This window comes from Meriones unguiculatus, chromosome 1 (assembly GCF_030254825.1).
Source record: "Meriones unguiculatus strain TT.TT164.6M chromosome 1, Bangor_MerUng_6.1, whole genome shotgun sequence".
In the NCBI taxonomy this organism is placed as follows: domain Eukaryota; kingdom Metazoa; phylum Chordata; class Mammalia; order Rodentia; family Muridae; genus Meriones; species Meriones unguiculatus.
In genome coordinates, this window is record NC_083349.1 from 70,974,908 (window position 1) to 70,993,411 (window position 18,504).

The window sequence follows — 18,504 nt, forward strand, 5'->3', positions numbered from 1 at the left end:
GATGTAAAATACTCATCGCGTGTTAACCCGAGGAAGCCAATGCCATTCCAGCATCAAGCAGTTCTTTACTCTTGAAGAAGCTAAAGACTGTGGGCACATAAGGTCCACAGCCCTGTGAAACCCCAGAAAGCATCAGAAGGCCACCAGCCCAGTAAGACACTTTCTAGCCCAGGAGACTAATGTCTTCTATAAAATGCCCAGTGTTGCCATCTACAGTTTAAAATGAAATCTGGCATCTAACTTAACCTTACTCCAATCACATTTCAAAGGATAAAGACACATGTGGGAAGCAAGAATAATCACTTGGAAGAGTCATGCTAACAGTGGAGAATCGGTGTGTTTGGCCATTTGAAATGTGTAAGTGATTACAGACACCACAGAGATACACATGATAAGCAGGCACTGCTTATTTAATAAGTACAGAATGTACACACTCTTCTGAAGAGCATTGCTTTATACAGAGTATTTACAGAATGCACAGTGTAATCCAGGGTTATCTATACAGCGCAGACACCTACGGGAAGACAGCAGCAGTCATGAAGAACAGCCATATGCATTTCAAGAGCCCATTGAAGAGGAAATAGGTATTTCAATATGCATATATTCTCATTTAGTTTGCTTTTTCAATTTCTTTAGTTTACTTTTGACAGTTTTCAGGTCACCAGTGCCACCAACTGGTGTTAAAGATTGACAATTTTATGAGACCTGATAGGGGAGGTCCTCCTCCCCTTCTGACCCTAGCCTAACAGTGGACTAGGGGAGGGGCATGGGAGAAGGGGGAGGGAGGGTGAGATTGTGAGGGAAAGAGGTAGGGGGCTACAGCTGGGATACAAAAGGAATAAAGTCTAATAAAAAAAATCTTGAAAAAGAGATTAGAGTACCAAAGCATGAATGACACTATTTATAAAAAATATATTTAGCAGGGCAACATATATCACATTTGTAATAATAGTTTCTGCCCCCCCAAGTTTTAGCCTATTAGTTTCTGCTCCCCCCTCCCCCCAAGTTTTAGCCTATTTTCTGGTGAAAGTATTTAGAAAACAACCAGCAGCCTGTACAAAAAAATTCAGAAGGCTGACACACTTGGACTCATTTCAGGGCACCAAGCAGGCGCCAGTGAGGCTACTAAGCGCTAAACTCTAACGTCCCTGCTCCCTCATGGTCTTCGGATTCCCCCTTTTCCAAGTTAAAGAGATGTGCAGAGCACCATGGAGACACAATCTGCTCACAATGCTCCCCAGGCAGAGCTCCAGGCCAGGCGGAGACTCTTGGGCCATCTACTTAGCCCAGAAATACCCAAGTGTGGGGTCTGAAGTCTGCCCTGCCATTGTCAAGAGACCACAAGCCCCAAGAAACTGGACAGCAGTAACCATGAGCCCTGCAGAGTGCCTGGCAAGGTGCTTATGAGGCAATGTGTTTCTTAGGTTAATAAATACATGCATAGCCTGACTGAGTCACTCTCAGTGGTTATGTGGAAGCAAAACCAAACCACCAATTGTTCATTTTGTCCAAACTCACCTGTGAGTGATATGGAACAATGGGAGTAACAAATACTCATTTTCAAATAATCAAATACAACAAATTCCCCCCTGGGGTCTCTGGTTCCTTCTTCCACATAGTCAATCAGTGGGACCTGAGAAATCTGCACCAGGAGCCGTTTATAAATTAGTGGAGAAGGTTCTTTCTGATACAGACCCTTTTTATACATTACTTTGCTCAGTCTTGACCATATCTGAAAGGACACAGGAGAAGCCTAATAAAGCTTCCCCAGCTTTTTAAGCTTTACAGATACAGAAAAGGCAGCAATATGATCAAAGCATGTCTTTTAGTAATTACATTTTTATACTCTATCACGTTAAGTTCTCCCAGTACATGGAGGCACGGATATCAAGACTAGCTTGTCCTATCGGTACCAAGTGTGTACAGACTTTAAAGTACGTAGACAGGCACAGAGTACTGTGGACATGATCATAATGGTCTCCATTATACATTTTTGTGTCTCGGAATTAGAACCCAGTTACTGTAACTCATGAGTCAATTATCAGCTGAGGAACCAGGGAAATGTAGCCACGTTGCTGCCTACACCATGTAGACCTTCGGAGTGCTACAAGTATGTCTAGGAATAAATGGGAAATAATCCAGAATTTATTGCACGTATCCTCTTATTCTTTATTCTAATAAATTATTAATAAAAAGAGCAAGACATATTATGGCTAATACTTTTTACAACTATTTTAAAAATAAAACAACCTTGAATGCATTTTCACTATGAAGCTAAGATAATTTTTGGACAACAATAAATATTCACAAAAAGACATTGTATTGACATCTAGTATTTGGTAAATTACATTTATAATCAATGGTGATTTAAGGAAATGTTAAAACACATTCACAGGGTGCTGACATCATAATACCGACTAGAGCCCAGACAGTTCTACATAAACACAGGCTTCCAAGGCTGGCCTCCAGCTCACTTTGCACTTGAGGCTGCCCTCTCATCTTCCTCCTGAGTGCTGGGATTATGGGCATGTGTTACCATGGCCAGCTACAGACCACACAACTCTTTACAAGCATCTATCCCAAAGCTCAAGTCCCTTAAGAGGGGGGAAAAAAAGCCCAAACACAAAACAGAAGCTTGCGCCGAGGTCTCCAGGGTACAGACAGTCTGAACACAATGTTTAGTGTTTAGGTTCTGCTAAGTGAGAAGCTATAAACTGGAAAAAAATTCAATGACAGGAATGTCGATACCACAGTTGGCAACATTTAAGTATACATTTTAAACACTGTAAATACCCAACAAGATACAACAGCTTAGCTCAAAAGCTCCTTTGGCTATTAAGATATAATTGTATAATTTTAAACAATATACTGAAACATCACATTTGAAGAAACTGTTTCCCTGTGCTGTGGACCCACATATGAGCCACTGCCTAAGCCCCTTACATTCCAAACCTCTACACAATGTCAGGAAAACGAAGGTTGATCAGAAAGTATGTCAGTTTCAAAGTCTTCATTTATCTGTTCTAATGATTGGCTCATTCCACATTTCAAAATATAATAAACCCACAGGAAATTCTTAAGTTCACATATTGTTAAAAATCATAGTTTAAGTAACTAAAAATTTCAACCAGTAACTCAATTGTAAAAATGTACCTACGCCAGGTAAGGACACCTGACAGATTGTGTCTGGCCACCACTAGTCACCAACAGCCAGCTCTCCTGTATCAGAGTTGACTTAAGCACTCACATACATGCTTACGGCACAACTGAAGGCTATTCTGTGATGGGATTTTAAGATGCTGCCTGAGCTGGCTTTGAACTAATGAGCTCAAGAAAGCCTCTTTAGCCTTTGAAGTAGCTAGGACACAGGGGTGACCAATGGGCCAAGAGCAAAATTGAAAAACTTAATGATCTCTCTAGGTTTCTTTTTGTGTTGCAGAAATAATGAATGGTTGAATGATGATAACCTGTCTTTTTCATGAATGCTTTTCAAGGGCTGAAATCACTAAGAGAAGAACTATGGCAAATTTTTGTTTTGTTCCTTAAACCGTGGTACTAATGTTTAGCACTTTCGGGCGATAAGCACATTAAACACTGAGTCAGTGACTAGGCGGCTGAGCTGTCCTGCATAGAAGTGAGGCTCGCTGAGCTCAGAGCACCAGCACACACCATCGCACCTGTTCAGAAAAGGGCACATCTACACAGGGAAGCAGAACAAACTTTTGATTAGTTGACACAAAGCGGGACTGTTTCAGGACATGGACAGTGGCACCTGCTGCTCTGTGGCTCTTGTCTGTCTACTGGGCAAGAGCTTTGTGTTAGGTTTTCTTCGTCCTCTGTTCCAGTTCATGCTGGTGTTTAATAAGGCGCTCTATTTCTGTTCCAAGTGTTTGCAGGTTTTCCTTTAATAAGTGGGGGGGGGAGGGGGGAGAGAAAACAGAAGTACTAAGTATAATACAAAAAACCTTTTCAACTACGTTTGCCTAAACTGTGAAACAGGTTAGTTCTTGGTCCTGAGATAATCGAGACACGTTTTAGTGAAATAGGCCTGTCCATTTCAAATTGTTTTTTTTTTTTTTTTTTTGAAACAGGCTCTCTCTGTATAGTCCTGGAACTTGCTATATAGACAGACCAGGCTAGCCTCAGACTTCCAGAACACCTCCTGCCTCTGATGGAATTAAATGTGTGTGACACATCTGATCCAAAGTTATAATCTTTTCATGGAAGCTACAGCAAGTTTTAGTTCATAATGATTACTTAGATTTAAAACTATTTTTAAAATCTATTACTAGTTACCAATTCATGCATAGCAAAGACAGAAAAGTTGGGTCAGACAACAGCTGGGAAAAAAAGCCACAAAATATGCTAAAAATGCTGTAATAATTATAATCATTGGCACAAGCCATCCACTGTGAAGCCAACAGTTCACCTCAGCATCTGTCCAGCAAGAAGCTGACTTTCTAGGTAGCGTGGAACCCCGTGTTAGAGCAGCAGCCTCGTGCTGCCATGTTTACTGAGTGGTCAATAAATAAGAAACATAAGTACCTTCAAAGTAATATTTTTTAGCAATGTATCTTCCAAAACAGCCTGTAATTTTCGGTTGATTTCCAAAGAGAGCTCCAGTGTTAGCCCGCTGTCAGCGGGATGGGATGTGTATAAGGACGCCATGATGCCACCGCGTCTACTCAAATGCACTTTGTTAAAATCAGAGGCTTCTGAAGAAAGTGTGCCTGATTCTTCTCGTAAAACGTAACTCTGAATTATTCTGCAAAACAAAATGACACTGTGTGCTTGCAGAATACAACACTGGGTCTGTAGGAATCAGCGGTTCACAAGCATAAAGAAAGTATCCACCTGTTAAGCCACTAACCTAGGGCAGCTCAGAACGCTTATCAGATGGGCTGCTAACCTGGCCCGTTTTGTATCATGGTATCTGACGAAATACAAATACAGCTTTTCTGTTTCTTTCTGTACTTGTGAATATTTTAGTCATCATTGGTTTGATTTATTAGTATTTTCTATTAAACTATTATTGAACTCTAGTCTACCCTTTCTTTTAAAAGTCTACAAGCAGAATTTTCTACAGGTCTAAAATTATTTCAGCGTAACTGTTTAAGAAGGTTAGGAGACGACTTGTAGCATGAAGACAGCTCTCACTAAGCGTGGCGTCTGTGGAGGACTGTGGCGCAGCACAGACTGTGGGTCAGTCAGGCTGCATGTGGAGCTGAGCTGGGGTCTGACCTCACAGGAAAGGGCAGCCCATGCTAGATACAGTTAACTGATCCGAAAACCCACTCGGCTGCCAAGTGGACTTAAACTGATCAAGTAATCCCAAGCCACTAGTGTCCCACACCAAAAGGAGCTCAATTACTAACCTACTAGATTTTGATCAGTAGGAAACTCTCAAAAATCTATGTATCTTTTAGAGTCATACACTTTTAAAAGCTAAGTACAATTTTTTAATCCAAAGTTATCTTACTATTAAAAAGCAGAACCACGACCCTCCACTCTCTCTCCCGATGTCCACCTGTAAGAAGAGATTTTGTCTCCTTTCATCTCTGTATCCCCTAACCCTAGAATACAACAGGTAATCCAGAAGATAGAGACTGGGATGCCGTAAGAATTACTAAGCCAGGCACAGCACTGCTGGCCCAGACACTCAGGAAGCTGATGCAGAAGGGTCACTTGAGCCCCGGAATGCAAGGCCAGCCTGGATAACATGATGAGCCCATGGAAAAGACTGGCTCTTCATCAACTTCTGAGGCCATGCAAATGGCGGTCCTCTGACACGGGTCATGCTACCAGAGTAATACATACTTGGTTTTCTTCCTTATTTCTTCTACCAGCTGTTTGATGTGGTCCTCCATGAATTCGATCTTCTCATTCTTCCGGGCATGTGATTTCTGCAGTCTCACTATCCTCTCAATCAGCATGGCCTTGTCCACTTCCGGGAAGTTGTCCACAGCAACAGAGGAGCTGGTGTTCTCTGGAGACCGGTCTTCAATACTGCTTCGAGCATTAAGTGACCCTGAAGACAGAAGACCAAGCTCAGACCGTGCGCGTGACCTAGGCCTCCCTCACCTCATCTCTGTCGTTCCTGTAACCCTGTCCAGTATTGGTCAAGAGCACAGAGTGGGCTACTTGCAGTCGCCATTCTTTTTTGAAAGTACAGGTGACGGCAGCAGTCAGCAGTGTCAGTTACATTATACAAAACAACAGGAAGGACAACAGAGAAACAAACCTTAAAAAAAAAAAAAAAAAAACAAGAATAGCAAGCCTGAATTAATTCACAAAGTAAATGACAACACTGAGAGGGGTAAAAAGAAAGGGTAGGAGAACCAAAAGGGCTTGGGAGAGGGGAAGGGGGGCAAGGGAAGAGAGGGAAGGGCATGCTTGCCACCATTCAAATCCTACTCCACCTACCGGTCACTTTATGAAATGGTGTGACTTTGGATACATTATCTGACCCTCAGTGCTTAGGTTATTGTTGCTAAAAATACAAACTTACCTTGCAGGATTGTAATCGCATCTAGATGCCATTACAACAATGCATGTAGCGAGTCAATACCCCTCACACCTAGACTTTGTGTTAGTTTTCCACCAGCACCTGTAAGATCAATGTCTGAGCCTCTTCACTCTATAAATTAGGCCTTCAACTGTATTATAGACTTGAGAAAAATAATAGCACAAATTAAATAACCCAAATAAAATGGTTTTAGCTGGGACCCGAGATACAGTGTTAATTTGAAACCACGTACTTTCTGTTAACACGTTACTACAGTGACTTCACTGATGTTCTGACCCCAACAAACAATTCTAGATGATCACAGTACAATGATTCTAACAGAAGTGAAAGATCAACGTGGGACAAAGACAGAGACAGAGGGAAAGAGAGTGAATATAGACACACCATTGTCTCCTCCAGATGTGTGAGATCCCCATCCACATGTTCAACTAACTCCAGAAGGGAAATATTCTTTAAAAGTGTCCACATTAAACATGTACAGCAAACAGTTTAACAACCATGTCCCCAGCACTAGGGGCTATAAGTGATGTAGAAATGATTTAAAGTCTGTGGGAAGACTGTATAGATTATATGCAGAGACTACACCATCCTACGAAAGATTTCAACAGCTGAGAACTTAAGGATCCCTGAGTGCTCTGGAATCAATCCCCTGCAGATACCAGAGAACTGTTGATCTAAACCTGAAGCTACATAAGCATGACCATTTCCAAGTGTTAAAATATGGAAGTGAGTTCACACACTGAATCTATATATGATGTGATCTATATTGATACAAATCTAAATTCCAGAAATTAAAAAAGGAAGTGTTGCACAGAATATAGAAGTGCTGGTAAAGAAAATGGGTTGGGAAGTCTCAAGACAGAGCCCAGGACAAACCAGGTATGTTAGCTAAGAGCAGAACATAAATGTTTAATAAGGTACATTTTCTACAATATAATTATATGTAACTTCTATTTTTAAGCCTCAAAATGCAACAAAGCATATAAATACTTCTTAAAATGAAAGCAATCACCACCAACAGAGCTCATCTTTACCTGACGAACTAGAGCGGCTTCCCATGCTGCTGACTTCCTTGTCATAGCCTCCATTCTCAGTCTGGTCTAGCTTTTTACGTGCTATGAAAAAAAAGAAATGGATTACTTGTGACACTTTTAGTGACCATTTGCCCATGCCATCTGACATAAATTGTTGAAGTTACTTGGGCAAAATGACACAGAACACAAGACCATGGTCCTTGAAATATATCTTAGAACACAAGCGATGCCATTCATGTAAATGACATCTGGAGCTGCAAAGATTCAATAAAAACAAAGCCAACTGAGGGCAGCATTGTTTCCTCATGCTGACTTTAACTGTCAGGCCTGCTGGAGACACAGGCGACCCTGCAAGTGTCAGAATCTCTCCCAAACTCGCCTTCAGTGAGCGTGTAAGAAACGGGGCTAGAGAGCTGGACCAGAGTCCAAGAGCACTGACTGCTGGTCCAGAAGACCCAGTTCAATTCCCAGCTCCCGCATGGTGGCTCGCAGCTGTGTATAACTCCGGTTCCAGAAGATATGATGCCCTCTTCTGGAGTCTATCACCAGCAAGCAAGCATGTGGTGCACAGACAAGAGCAGGCCACCCACCCACACACATAGACATAGGTAGACCTTTAAAAACACTGAATAATTTTGGCAAATAGCTCAATATAAACACATTAAACAAAGCCCCAGTCTTCGCTTACTACATCTTTTCCTACTTTAAACACAAAGAAGTAGGGCATACAGATCAAAAGCTGATGGACGTAATGTTTTTCACCGTATTCCAACATATGGCACAGATTCTCCAAAACCACTTCGAATTTGTTTTTCTTTTTTCTTTTCCAAGACATGGTCTCACTATGTAGCCCTGGCTGTCCTGGAACTCACTACATAGAGCAGGCTGAGCTGGAACTCGGGGACCCGCCTGTTCTTACCTCCCACATCTGGTCATATGTAACCAGCCTTTACCCCACTACACAGCTGAGGATGACCTTGGCCCTCCTGCTGGGATTACAGGCATACATTAGCATACAGATTTATATCAGACTTTAAACAGGAGAAATCTGATTCTAATTCCAGGTATTAAAGGCTGTGCCAGCTAGTTGCCTGGTATTCACAGTACTTCCGAGATGTTTCCCAAGATGCAATGACCACGACATGAGTTCAGAAATCACTCACTCACAGGTACATACAGAGGTAAACGTTACAAGTGTTTTTTACATTCTAATTTAAAGGCAGATCTTTCTCATGTTTTTCTAAAACACAAAATAATTTATATTTTAAATATAAAAAAATACAAGAATTTGAGAAAAAAAGAAAAACACACAACTTCTACAGGTAGCAGAATGTAAAGTAAAAAGGTTTAGATTCTCCTGATTGGCCAAAGGCATCTTCTGGATTTTCATTCTGTGGCTTTAAGAATAAACAGCCTTTAGCATGGAAAACAGACTCAGAGAACTGCAAGTTTAGCAATCTCAGTGATTTAATCCATGGATAATAACACTGTGAAAAAGAACACACAGGCTGGGCAGTGGTACACCCCTTTATTCTTACCCCTGAAGAGGGGGAGGCAGAAAACTAGGTGTATGAGGTGAGCAACATTGCCCAAGGATGACAAAACCGAGAGAAAAACCAACCAAGCATACAGCACGAGAGTGTGTGGGAGCACAGACAGTGCACCTCCTGCATCAGAGCTCTAACAGACAAGTTCTGGAGATCAACACACAAGACAGGAGTACCTTGCTGAAGCTGCTTGCTAAGATCCTTGACATTAGAGGCGTGCTTGCGCCTCTGCGTCGCCAACTCGTCTTTCAGCTCTTCCACTTGGGTACGCAAGGCTTTAACTTCTGTCTGGACAGCAGAGAGCTCAGCCTGCAGGGTCTGGACCTCCTCTTTCCGCAGCTCTTCCTCTTTGCGCAATCTGCTTTCCTGAACAGTAAATATGATAAAGTTAGAAAGCACTCAGTGTTTAAAAACTCCCATGATCGCTCAGCTTGACATCATAAAGTGTAAGCAGAAGAGAGTCTTCTGTGACTGTCCTTAGCAGGCTCTGTGGAGCTCCTCCCCATCTTCACCCCGCGGCAAGGAAGTCAGACAACATCAATGGGGGATGCTCTGTGCGGGACACAGCTGCAATCTAAGTCTCTGAATTTCTGGAACTTGAAAAACAAGGCCTCACTGTATTCCCGGTTGGTCTAAGGACTATGTAAACCAGGCTGTGCTTGAACTCGGAGATCTATCTGCCTTCAGAGCACTGGACTAAAGGCTTGTACCACCATGCACACTTGCCCCACTGGCTCAAAGTATTTTTATGAGCAACTAAAGGGTACTTTTATTATGCAGGAATATTAAACCATTTTAAAGTACCAAGAGGAAGGAAGGAAGGGAGGGAGGGAGGGAGGAAGGGAGAGAGGGAGGGAGGGAAGAAGAGAGGAAAGGAGAGAGGGAGGGAGGGAAGAAGGGAGGGAGGGAGAAAGGAAGAAAGGAAGGAAAGAAAGAAAGAAAGCAAAAGAAAATGAAGGAAAGAACTTTAAAAATGGTGACTCCAAGCTAGGCATGGTGGTGCACCGCTGTGATCCCAGCACTCTGGGAGGCAGAAGCAGGCAGATCTCTGTAGGCCGCCCTGGTCTACAAAGCCAGCCCAGGATAGCCAGGGCTACAAAGAAAAAAACTGTCTCAAAAATACAAAACAAAACAAAAAATGGTGACTCCATTTAGGAATGACAGAAATCATGGTTTCCTTATTTTCAAAAGCGTAATATTCTTTATCATTTTAGAAAAATTTTATTGTATGAATTACATTCAGTAAACAGAAAAACAAAACTTTAAAAAAATGAGATGTCACCGAAAGTACATAAGGTTAATTATCACTTACTCTCTGATATTACTAGAGAGATTCAATCTGTGTTTCCTGCTGCGCTGTTCTAAGAAGTAAATGTGGGGCTCGACAACTCGGCAGTTAGGAGCACTGGCTGCTCCTCCAGAGGACGGGGTCTGGTCCCACTGCCGGCCTCAGCACTGTTGCTGTGAGGTGCGGACATACTCACCAGGTTGGCGTTAGTCTGTGTCATGTGCTCACACTGGCTCTGCAGCTGGCTCTCGCTGAAAGAGAGGCTGTGCACCTGCGACTGCAGAGAGCTGGACTCGGACTGCAGCTGGGCATTCTTGCTGGTGAGCTTCTCTGTGAACAGCAGCAGCTCGGACTCCCTTCTCCTGCTGCCTTCAATGTCTTTCTGCAGGTCAGTAATCAGAGAATTCAGGCTTTCCATTTCTTCCTTCAAACATTCAATTTCTTGCTTACCACTAAAAAAAATAAAGATCATATTTAAGAAAATTGCATAAGCTATTAAAAAGCATTCAATTAATGGTGTGGGGATTTTCATTTCATAGACTGCTCTACAAAAGAACTTGTAATTGTTCATCCATTCAAACATTCATGATGGCCTCCTATGTCACAACCATCTGTAACTCCAGTTCCAGAGACCTCACTCTCTCTTTGGCCTCCAATGGCACCAGGCACGCATATTATGCACACACATACAGGCAGGCAAACATTCATACACATACATTTTTTAACACTTATAGATGTATCAAGGAAAGTCAGTACACAGACAAAAGATGGAGGAAAAAGGGCACTGGACCCACAGCAGAGGTGGAAAGAATAATCCAATTCAGAGGAAGAACATTTCTGGTACAGTGACAGGAAAGAATGCTGTGAAAGCTAGCGGCTCAGAGGACCGCGAGCAAGAAGCTGAAGGAATAGCTGCCAACAGCTCCTCTTCCTCCTGTTACCAGTCAACATTAGCAGAGCAACACTCGGAGACAGGTGGCCAGAGACAAGACATAGCGGGTCACGGTAGCCCATGCTGTGGGTGGTGACTGAGGGCGAGAGGCATTTCTTTAGCAGCACTCGGCTGCCTGGACATGGGCAGCACAGACAACATGAACTGAACCTGAATCCAGGCTCAGCTAGATGACATCATGAAGCAAGTGTAAATAACTGCCTCAGCGATGTCAGCTTCTGACCTCAAGCCACACCTGTCCAAAGTTAAAGATGGAGGTGCTGATTCAAGTTCCCCTTTCAGAAGAGTGACAACTGTGAAGCTAAAGAACAGACAAACTAAATCCATCCCATCTCTGAATGGTTCCTGTCAGTGTTTATAAACTCTGATTTGACTTTTAGAAGCATGGCGAGAGCTCAAGGACAGTACAAAAAGTTAAAAGACACAAACTGAAGAACTGTCAACTAGAGAACTGTAGAGTGATCTGTGTTTGGTGCAGTAGCTGCGCTCAGAGACACAATCCTGAGGCAGCTTTTAAAAGCGGCTGCTCATTTCGTACCTTTGGAGCTGCTCTTGTATCTGATCTGCGACTTTCACTTTGTCCAGTAAGTTCTGAATTTCAGTTTTCTGACGGTTGATAATCTCCCTGTACTTTGATAATTCATCTTCAGTTCTCAAGCGCTCTTCTTCTAGACACTTGGCCTATGAAATGATGACAGTCAAGCCACAGCACAGACCTCATGCTCTTAGGAACGACAGGCAGGATAGGCACATCAGTACCCTGAGGTAATGCTGCTTTGCCTCACTGACTTTCTAATTTCTAAATCCTCACCTCACCAAGTATAACTTCCCTCTTGCAGAGAGGAGCGGATAGAGAACGTGGCGGGCATCACAGACTCTGAGTAATAGGTCTCAATGCAAGGTGCCTGCCCAAAGCCGCCTTCTAAATGAACAAGCGGCATGTGGGGACAGCAGATGAATACTGACAACCAAGACTGTACATTCGGGAGTCACTGACATTGTCAGAAATGCAAACGCTTTCCACTCAACTATGAAACCCACCAGAAATAGTATTTTCGGTCTTAAAGAGTTTTTTACGCTTACACCACTGTGAGGTCCAGCCACTCTGCCAACTGCTTTGCTGTCCTTAGCACAAAGCTCATATATCAGTACAGTCCTGCGAGCGTGCTGCAAGGACACATGGCAAGCACTCCCTGTGCCTAACATGCACTGCAGCTCGGCAAGACTCCGCTCCACTGCTAAGAAAAGCGCTGCTCTTTCCCTGAGTTCTTTTGTTTTGAAAAATCTAAGTATTCCTTCCCTAATTTTAAACATCACAGTACACTGGGACTTAAGAGTGTCTGTCTCAAGTGAGTCAGGACTCAGGGACTACCTACCTTTGTTCTCAGTGTCCGAAGCTCATCCATGCCCTCCTTAAATGTCCTCTTGAGATCTTCCAGTTCCTTTATTTTGGCATGATGCATCTGAGGAAGAGACACAAATCCTGAGACACATAAGCACTGACAGATTTTTGCCTGCTTCTTCTAAAAAGGCCTCAGGTGCAGACAGTAGTGAGTATTCCGTTCTTCTTTCTGCATTACACAGCTGGCCGATCACACGTTTACTCTACCTACAGGACACAATCCGCTGACCACGAATTCACTATGCAGCATAGGATAGCTATCCTCACCTCCAGCTGGTCAGACTTCTCTTGCATCTGTTTTTCAAGTTCCCCTTTTGTGACTCGGAGCTTTGCATCAAGCTCATTTGACTTTATTTCTTCAGATTCCTAATGGAAAAATAAAAAGCACTTACACTTTGAAAACAAAGCTTTGCAGTCATGTTTAGTACCTGCAATAAACTGTGCCACTACGACTGGAGAATGCATTTCAACGTAAACCTGGCAGGGGTAGCAACCGTGCGCGCTGGTGTGCAGCATAATGCAAAAGAGGGTTTTTGTTTTGTTTTGTTTTTTAAAGTCGTACATTTCTACGCTCTCTTCATTCGTCTGATGTTTTCTAAGAGTTTTCTGATGAGAAAGTCTCTGGTAAGGTCAGCCTGAGGAGCCTATGTGGTTTGTGTATGTGTGCATGCTTGCTTGCCTGTGTGCCCATGGAGGCCAAGGTGACAGCAGGCCTCTTCCTCAATCACTCTCCACTGTACTTTGACACAGGAAACCACACAACCTCACACTGACTCATCTGGCTAGACTGGCTGCCAGTGAGCTCCGCAGATGCACTTCCCCACCTCTCTCCAACCCACAGAGCCGAGTCACAGAAGCTGCTACCACAGCCAGCTACTTATGCCAGTGCTCAGGCCCTCATGCTTGCGTGGCAAGCATTTTCCCCACCAGACCATCTCCCCAACCTTGAACTGCAGGTACCTCAACATAGGAGCTAACTTGCCTTTTACCTGAATGGTCAAGAAATCCATGCACACTTCAATTTTGGCAGATTATGAAAACAGAGTTCTGATGATTAGTCTATCTCAAAAAGGAAACATACCTGATACGTTTTTATCATATCCTGACAGTTTTGCCGGATCTGATCAGCTTCTTCCTTTGCCTGTGTTAATTTTGTAGTTGTTTCTTTGAGTTTATCTTTGGTTTCCTGCAGTGACAAAGTGACAGAGACAAAATTAGCATGGGGATATGAATAGAACACAGACATGCCTGTCTGTGGTGATTTCAATGTAAACGGTCCGTAAACTCATGGGGAGTGGCATTATTGGGGGAGCAGCATTACTGGAGGTGTGGCCTTACTGGAGTTGGCATACCCTTGTGGGAGGAAGCATGTCACATGGGGTGGGCTGTGAGGTCTCAGAAGCTCACTCCTTCCTTCCTGTTGCCTAAGGACCCAGATATATTCTCAGCACCATGTCTGCCTGCACTCCGCCATGCTTCCCGCCACGGTGACAATGGATGGAACCTGATTTGGTGCCCAATTCAATGCTTTCCATTTAAGAGTGGCTGTGGTCACAGTGTCTCTTCACAGCAACAGTGCACTAACTGTGACACTGCAGTAGCAGCAGACTGGGCACTAAGCCAGAGCCTAGCAGTAGTGTTTCTTTCTGACAGAGTGAAAGTGTTAGCGCAGTTAACTGATGAACGTTAAGTTAAAATGGACAGTTTTCACCAGTTCTTCAAAATGACTAAGGTGATAAGAAAAGCAACTGTTCAGTGGTTCTCTGCACACTGGAGAAGCCCTCTGCTTGTAGCTGTGACACCCACTTAAGCTCCCTTTTGATGGCACGATACACCAAAGTCAGCCAGTTTCTAGCTTCTCTACTAAAATGGCAATTCTCTGTATAAGATTTTTAGGAGTTAACCCCATCAAATCCAGTTGCTTTTTTTCTCATTCTTATTCTTTACTCACCTACTCTAGTCCTGACCGCCCTGCCTTGACCCTTCAAATTCCCTTTGTCCCCATTCCCACTGAAAACATACATATTCCTTTTGTCTATCTTCATTATTCCTTGCCGGCTTTCTGCACTTCAGTGACCTCTCTCCCAGCTTCCTGTCTGAGATGTGATATGACCAAGCCTGTCAAACTGCCAGCCCTGCCTTTCCTGCTATAATACAAAACCATGAGGCAGAACATGAGATGTATTTAAGACAGCGTGTCGAAGAAGCAGGGCTTTTAGCTCAAGCTCTGGCTTTAGCTTAGGCTTCAGCTGCTTAGCTCCCTGGCTTTCTGGGTTTTGAACTAACAAGGCTTTGCCCTTGGGTTTCTTGCCCTTTTCTGCCTGGGCTGTCAGCTGAGCTTGTCGTCTGCAGCATTTTATCTTCTGTTAACTCTAACATAATTAGAATGTGTTCTCATCTTGAACATTACATCTACATTAATTTTAAATACCATCCACATCTCCTCTTCTCCAAGTCAAGCTTTGGTTTATCTCCTTAGAGATCCAAAGCATACTTACAACTTCTCCGTTAACATCCTTGCCTACCATTCTATACTGTGAGTCATTTTGGGTCTGTTAGTACTGACTGATTTCTTTGGTCTACAGACTGCATTTTTCTGCTGCTTTGCATGCTGGTAATTTTTCATTAGATGCCAAACATGGTGAAATGTATGCTTTTAGGCAAAGTTTTTACAATTATTTAAATATTTTAGTTCATAATTCAAACACTTAAGTCATTTTAGTGCATAATTGACTTGAAATAAGCTTGCTCCTTAAGTGTCAAGACGGCCCCACAACTAAAAGCAGTATTTTGCTGAGGTCACTTAGTGAGTCTCTACACTCTGGCTGTGCTAACAGTAACACTTCCTAGGCCCGTGTAGGCTCCAGGGGTTGTTGGCCCGACTCCTCTTGCCCTTCTGGGGCTCTGCCCTCCTCTCCTGCATACTTTGAGCACTATACTCTCAACCCAGAAGGACTGCTGGGCGTGGGGTCAGTCCTCTCCCAGTGCCCCAGCAGAGCCTGGAGGTGTTATACACTGCTTCGCCTCACTCAGGGATCACTATATCTCATGTTGTCTTGTGTCTCACATCTGAAAACCTTCACAGAGTTTTTATTGTTTTGTTCCCTTTGTTTGTACATATGCTTTTGTTTTCTTTTACTTTCACTTTCTGTATTTTGGGAAATTTTTAGTTTAAGGTAGAAGGGCACACCTGGGATCTGGCTCTCCCCTAGTACAGAAGTGCAAGCAACACATGGCAGCTTACTAAGGGGAGGTGAAATGGCCACCACCAGGGAAGTTCTACATTCTAAGGAGCCTCTGACAAAGCATTTGAGGGCGAGGGCAGCACTGACAGCAGACACTAGTGATGGGAAGGGCACAGGAAGCACAGAGCCTGGTTTTAGGCAACCGAGCGCACACTCCGCCTAACAATGCTAGTCACACAGGCCTCCCTGGGTGTGCGCTCTCTTGCACAGGCCAGCCTGCATTGATTTGATACCCCAGACTACCTACAGGTTTCTGATACTAACGGACAAAATACCCAAAGGTGATTAACAACTTTATTGGCTTGGTAACCAATCCTTAATAAGGCAACCTGGAATAACGTTTTCGTCAGCATCAGGAAGCCTATTTTAGGATACTCGGGAAGAGGCTCACTTTTCCATAACACCACCCTTCTGTTAAGTCACATTTCAGAGTTCATTTTTACTGTCCATTCTCTTACCTGCAGATTTTTTTTTATTTCTCCAAAGACCAGCTCTATCTGTGTTTAAATTACACCATCACTTACCAGATTTCACAGTTTTGGGTTGTGAGCCTAGCCTTCAGTGGCTGAGCCATTGCTCCAGCTCTGGACTTTACAGTTATATTTTATTAATTTTTAAATAAAATGGTATTTTCAGCAAGTAATTATAGGGTAATCAGCCTAGCATGTGTGAGAACAAAGGTTATTAATGTCTAGCACTTGTGTGTTCATGCACATGCAAATTTTTTGCTAGCACTGCAGCAAAAGAATATTTATAAAAACAGATAAGCTATTTGTATTAAATTATATTAAATATTAACATGAATTTTTAATAATGAGAATCTTAACAGTTTCTCATTAAAAATTTTCATTTTAATTCCAATAACATACATTAAATATTTTTTCTTCTCCCAAATTTTGATTATCAAAACAATGATTAAATAACAGCAAACTTGGATGGTAACACAGCAGAAAAGTCTTTCTTGCATAAACTGTCCGCAGGAGCCGCTAAGGAGAGCCCCAGGCCTCACTGGCCCCCAGAACATGTTCTTAACAGTCACCGTAGCCCACTGCACGCCGCACTCACCTTGTGTGCGTCCATTTCAACCTTCAACTTGTTCTGTGCCCACTTTACTTTAATGACATGAGAGCTGATCTCCTCCTTCAGTTTGTCTATTTCTCTGATGAGTCTGGTGGTTTCACCTTCCTAAAAAAGGACATTAGGTCACTTACACAATCCACTGTGCATCTCTTACCTCCCCTAGTGCAGTAATTCAGTATTCACAGGCAGGCACGCTATGGCCCACAGGTCATAAACTGACTGAAGGGTCACATGGTAAGAGTAGTAACACTCTCAATCCAATGAGGCCTGAGGGTACTGAAGTCCCAGACCAGCCCATGGTACAGTGTAAGACACATACACAGATTTCTAACTGACTGGCAGGAAGGTAATTGAACTGGTTCTGCCAGAATCTCTGAGGACAGTGAGAGCATTTCCAAACTAAGATACTAGCAAGATCTCTGAACAAGTCCTGCTTCAGTTAGTCAATCTTCTAGGACAGTTCCAGAATAACTAAGCTTTTCAGTACGAAAAAGTATCCGTTCTATTCTCCAGTGAGCTAAGTGTTGCACTAGGATTCTGGCCAGCCCTGGAGATACGCTCAGCAGTGGAGATGTTGCCCGGCCGCACGCAGCCCTACACAGTCCCTCATGTTACAGGGGAAGATGTATTAAATAAAAAACAAAAGGACCCTGGCCAAATTTTACTTTTGAGTCTAAAGCTATTCACAGCTGACACTAATATGTACACATCTTAGCAAAACATAATTTTTTGAGACAAACTAATTTTTCCAATAGATTCTAAACAGAAAAAATTTTTAAAGAGATTAATGACACAGGCCAACACTTTGCTTTTCTCCAGCAAACCTTCCTAGTAGCAGAGAATGAGACATCTAAAACACACACGTGAACGAGCTAATAAAAAGCACTTTTGTCCTACAGCATTGTGACTAAGGAAAAGCAGAGGCACGACCTTCAAATTAGGCACAAGTTATACCTTCGATTCATAGAGCTGCTGCAGTCGCCCTTTCTCTTGAGAAAGCTGCTTAATTTTGTTAGTGTTTTTCTCCAATTCCTTATTTACATCTCTAAGTTTTCTTTCAAGTGTTTCTTTTTCCTTTCGAAGGTCTAGAGATTCCTTCTCACCTCTCACATACTTCATTACCATGGCTTCCTTTTCCTGGCGGGCCTCTTCACATTTCTTATTGGCCTTTGAAAGAAAACGTTACCTAGCATTAATAAAAAAATATTTTCAAGTGAAAACATATACAAATGAAGACTATTCCCCGCGGCCTGAGCATGAATTCTGTGCTTGTGCTCCCAGCCCTTTCTTACTCTCTTTACTTTGGTTGCTGTGGTTTCTATTTACACACATCTCACTTCTGCACACATGCTTTCTTGCCAGTTTTCTGCATCATTCTGATCCCCAGGAAGAAAACATCATGGTCCACACTTACAAATCCCTTCCCCTCA

At 42.9% G+C, this 18,504-nt stretch overlaps 1 protein-coding gene across 1 annotated transcript in view; it reads right to left on the reverse strand.

The window, feature by feature from the left end:
• Nucleotides 1-383: 383 nt before the first annotated feature.
• Nucleotides 384-18,504, reverse strand: part of Ccdc186 (coiled-coil domain containing 186) — a 31,896-nt gene continuing 13,775 nt past the window's right edge. The window contains exons 5-16 of the mRNA XM_021630991.2: nt 18,029-18,241; nt 17,060-17,179; nt 13,831-13,935; nt 13,017-13,115; nt 12,724-12,810; nt 11,886-12,028; nt 10,592-10,847; nt 9,284-9,473; nt 7,561-7,641; nt 5,818-6,028; nt 4,546-4,765; nt 384-3,902 (exon numbers count right to left, since the gene is read on the reverse strand). Of these exons, the coding sequence (XP_021486666.1) occupies nt 3,819-3,902; nt 4,546-4,765; nt 5,818-6,028; nt 7,561-7,641; nt 9,284-9,473; nt 10,592-10,847; nt 11,886-12,028; nt 12,724-12,810; nt 13,017-13,115; nt 13,831-13,935; nt 17,060-17,179; nt 18,029-18,241 (1,809 nt within the window). The 3' untranslated portion in view covers nt 384-3,818. The remainder of the gene's footprint in view (nt 3,903-4,545; nt 4,766-5,817; nt 6,029-7,560; nt 7,642-9,283; nt 9,474-10,591; nt 10,848-11,885; nt 12,029-12,723; nt 12,811-13,016; nt 13,116-13,830; nt 13,936-17,059; nt 17,180-18,028; nt 18,242-18,504) is intronic.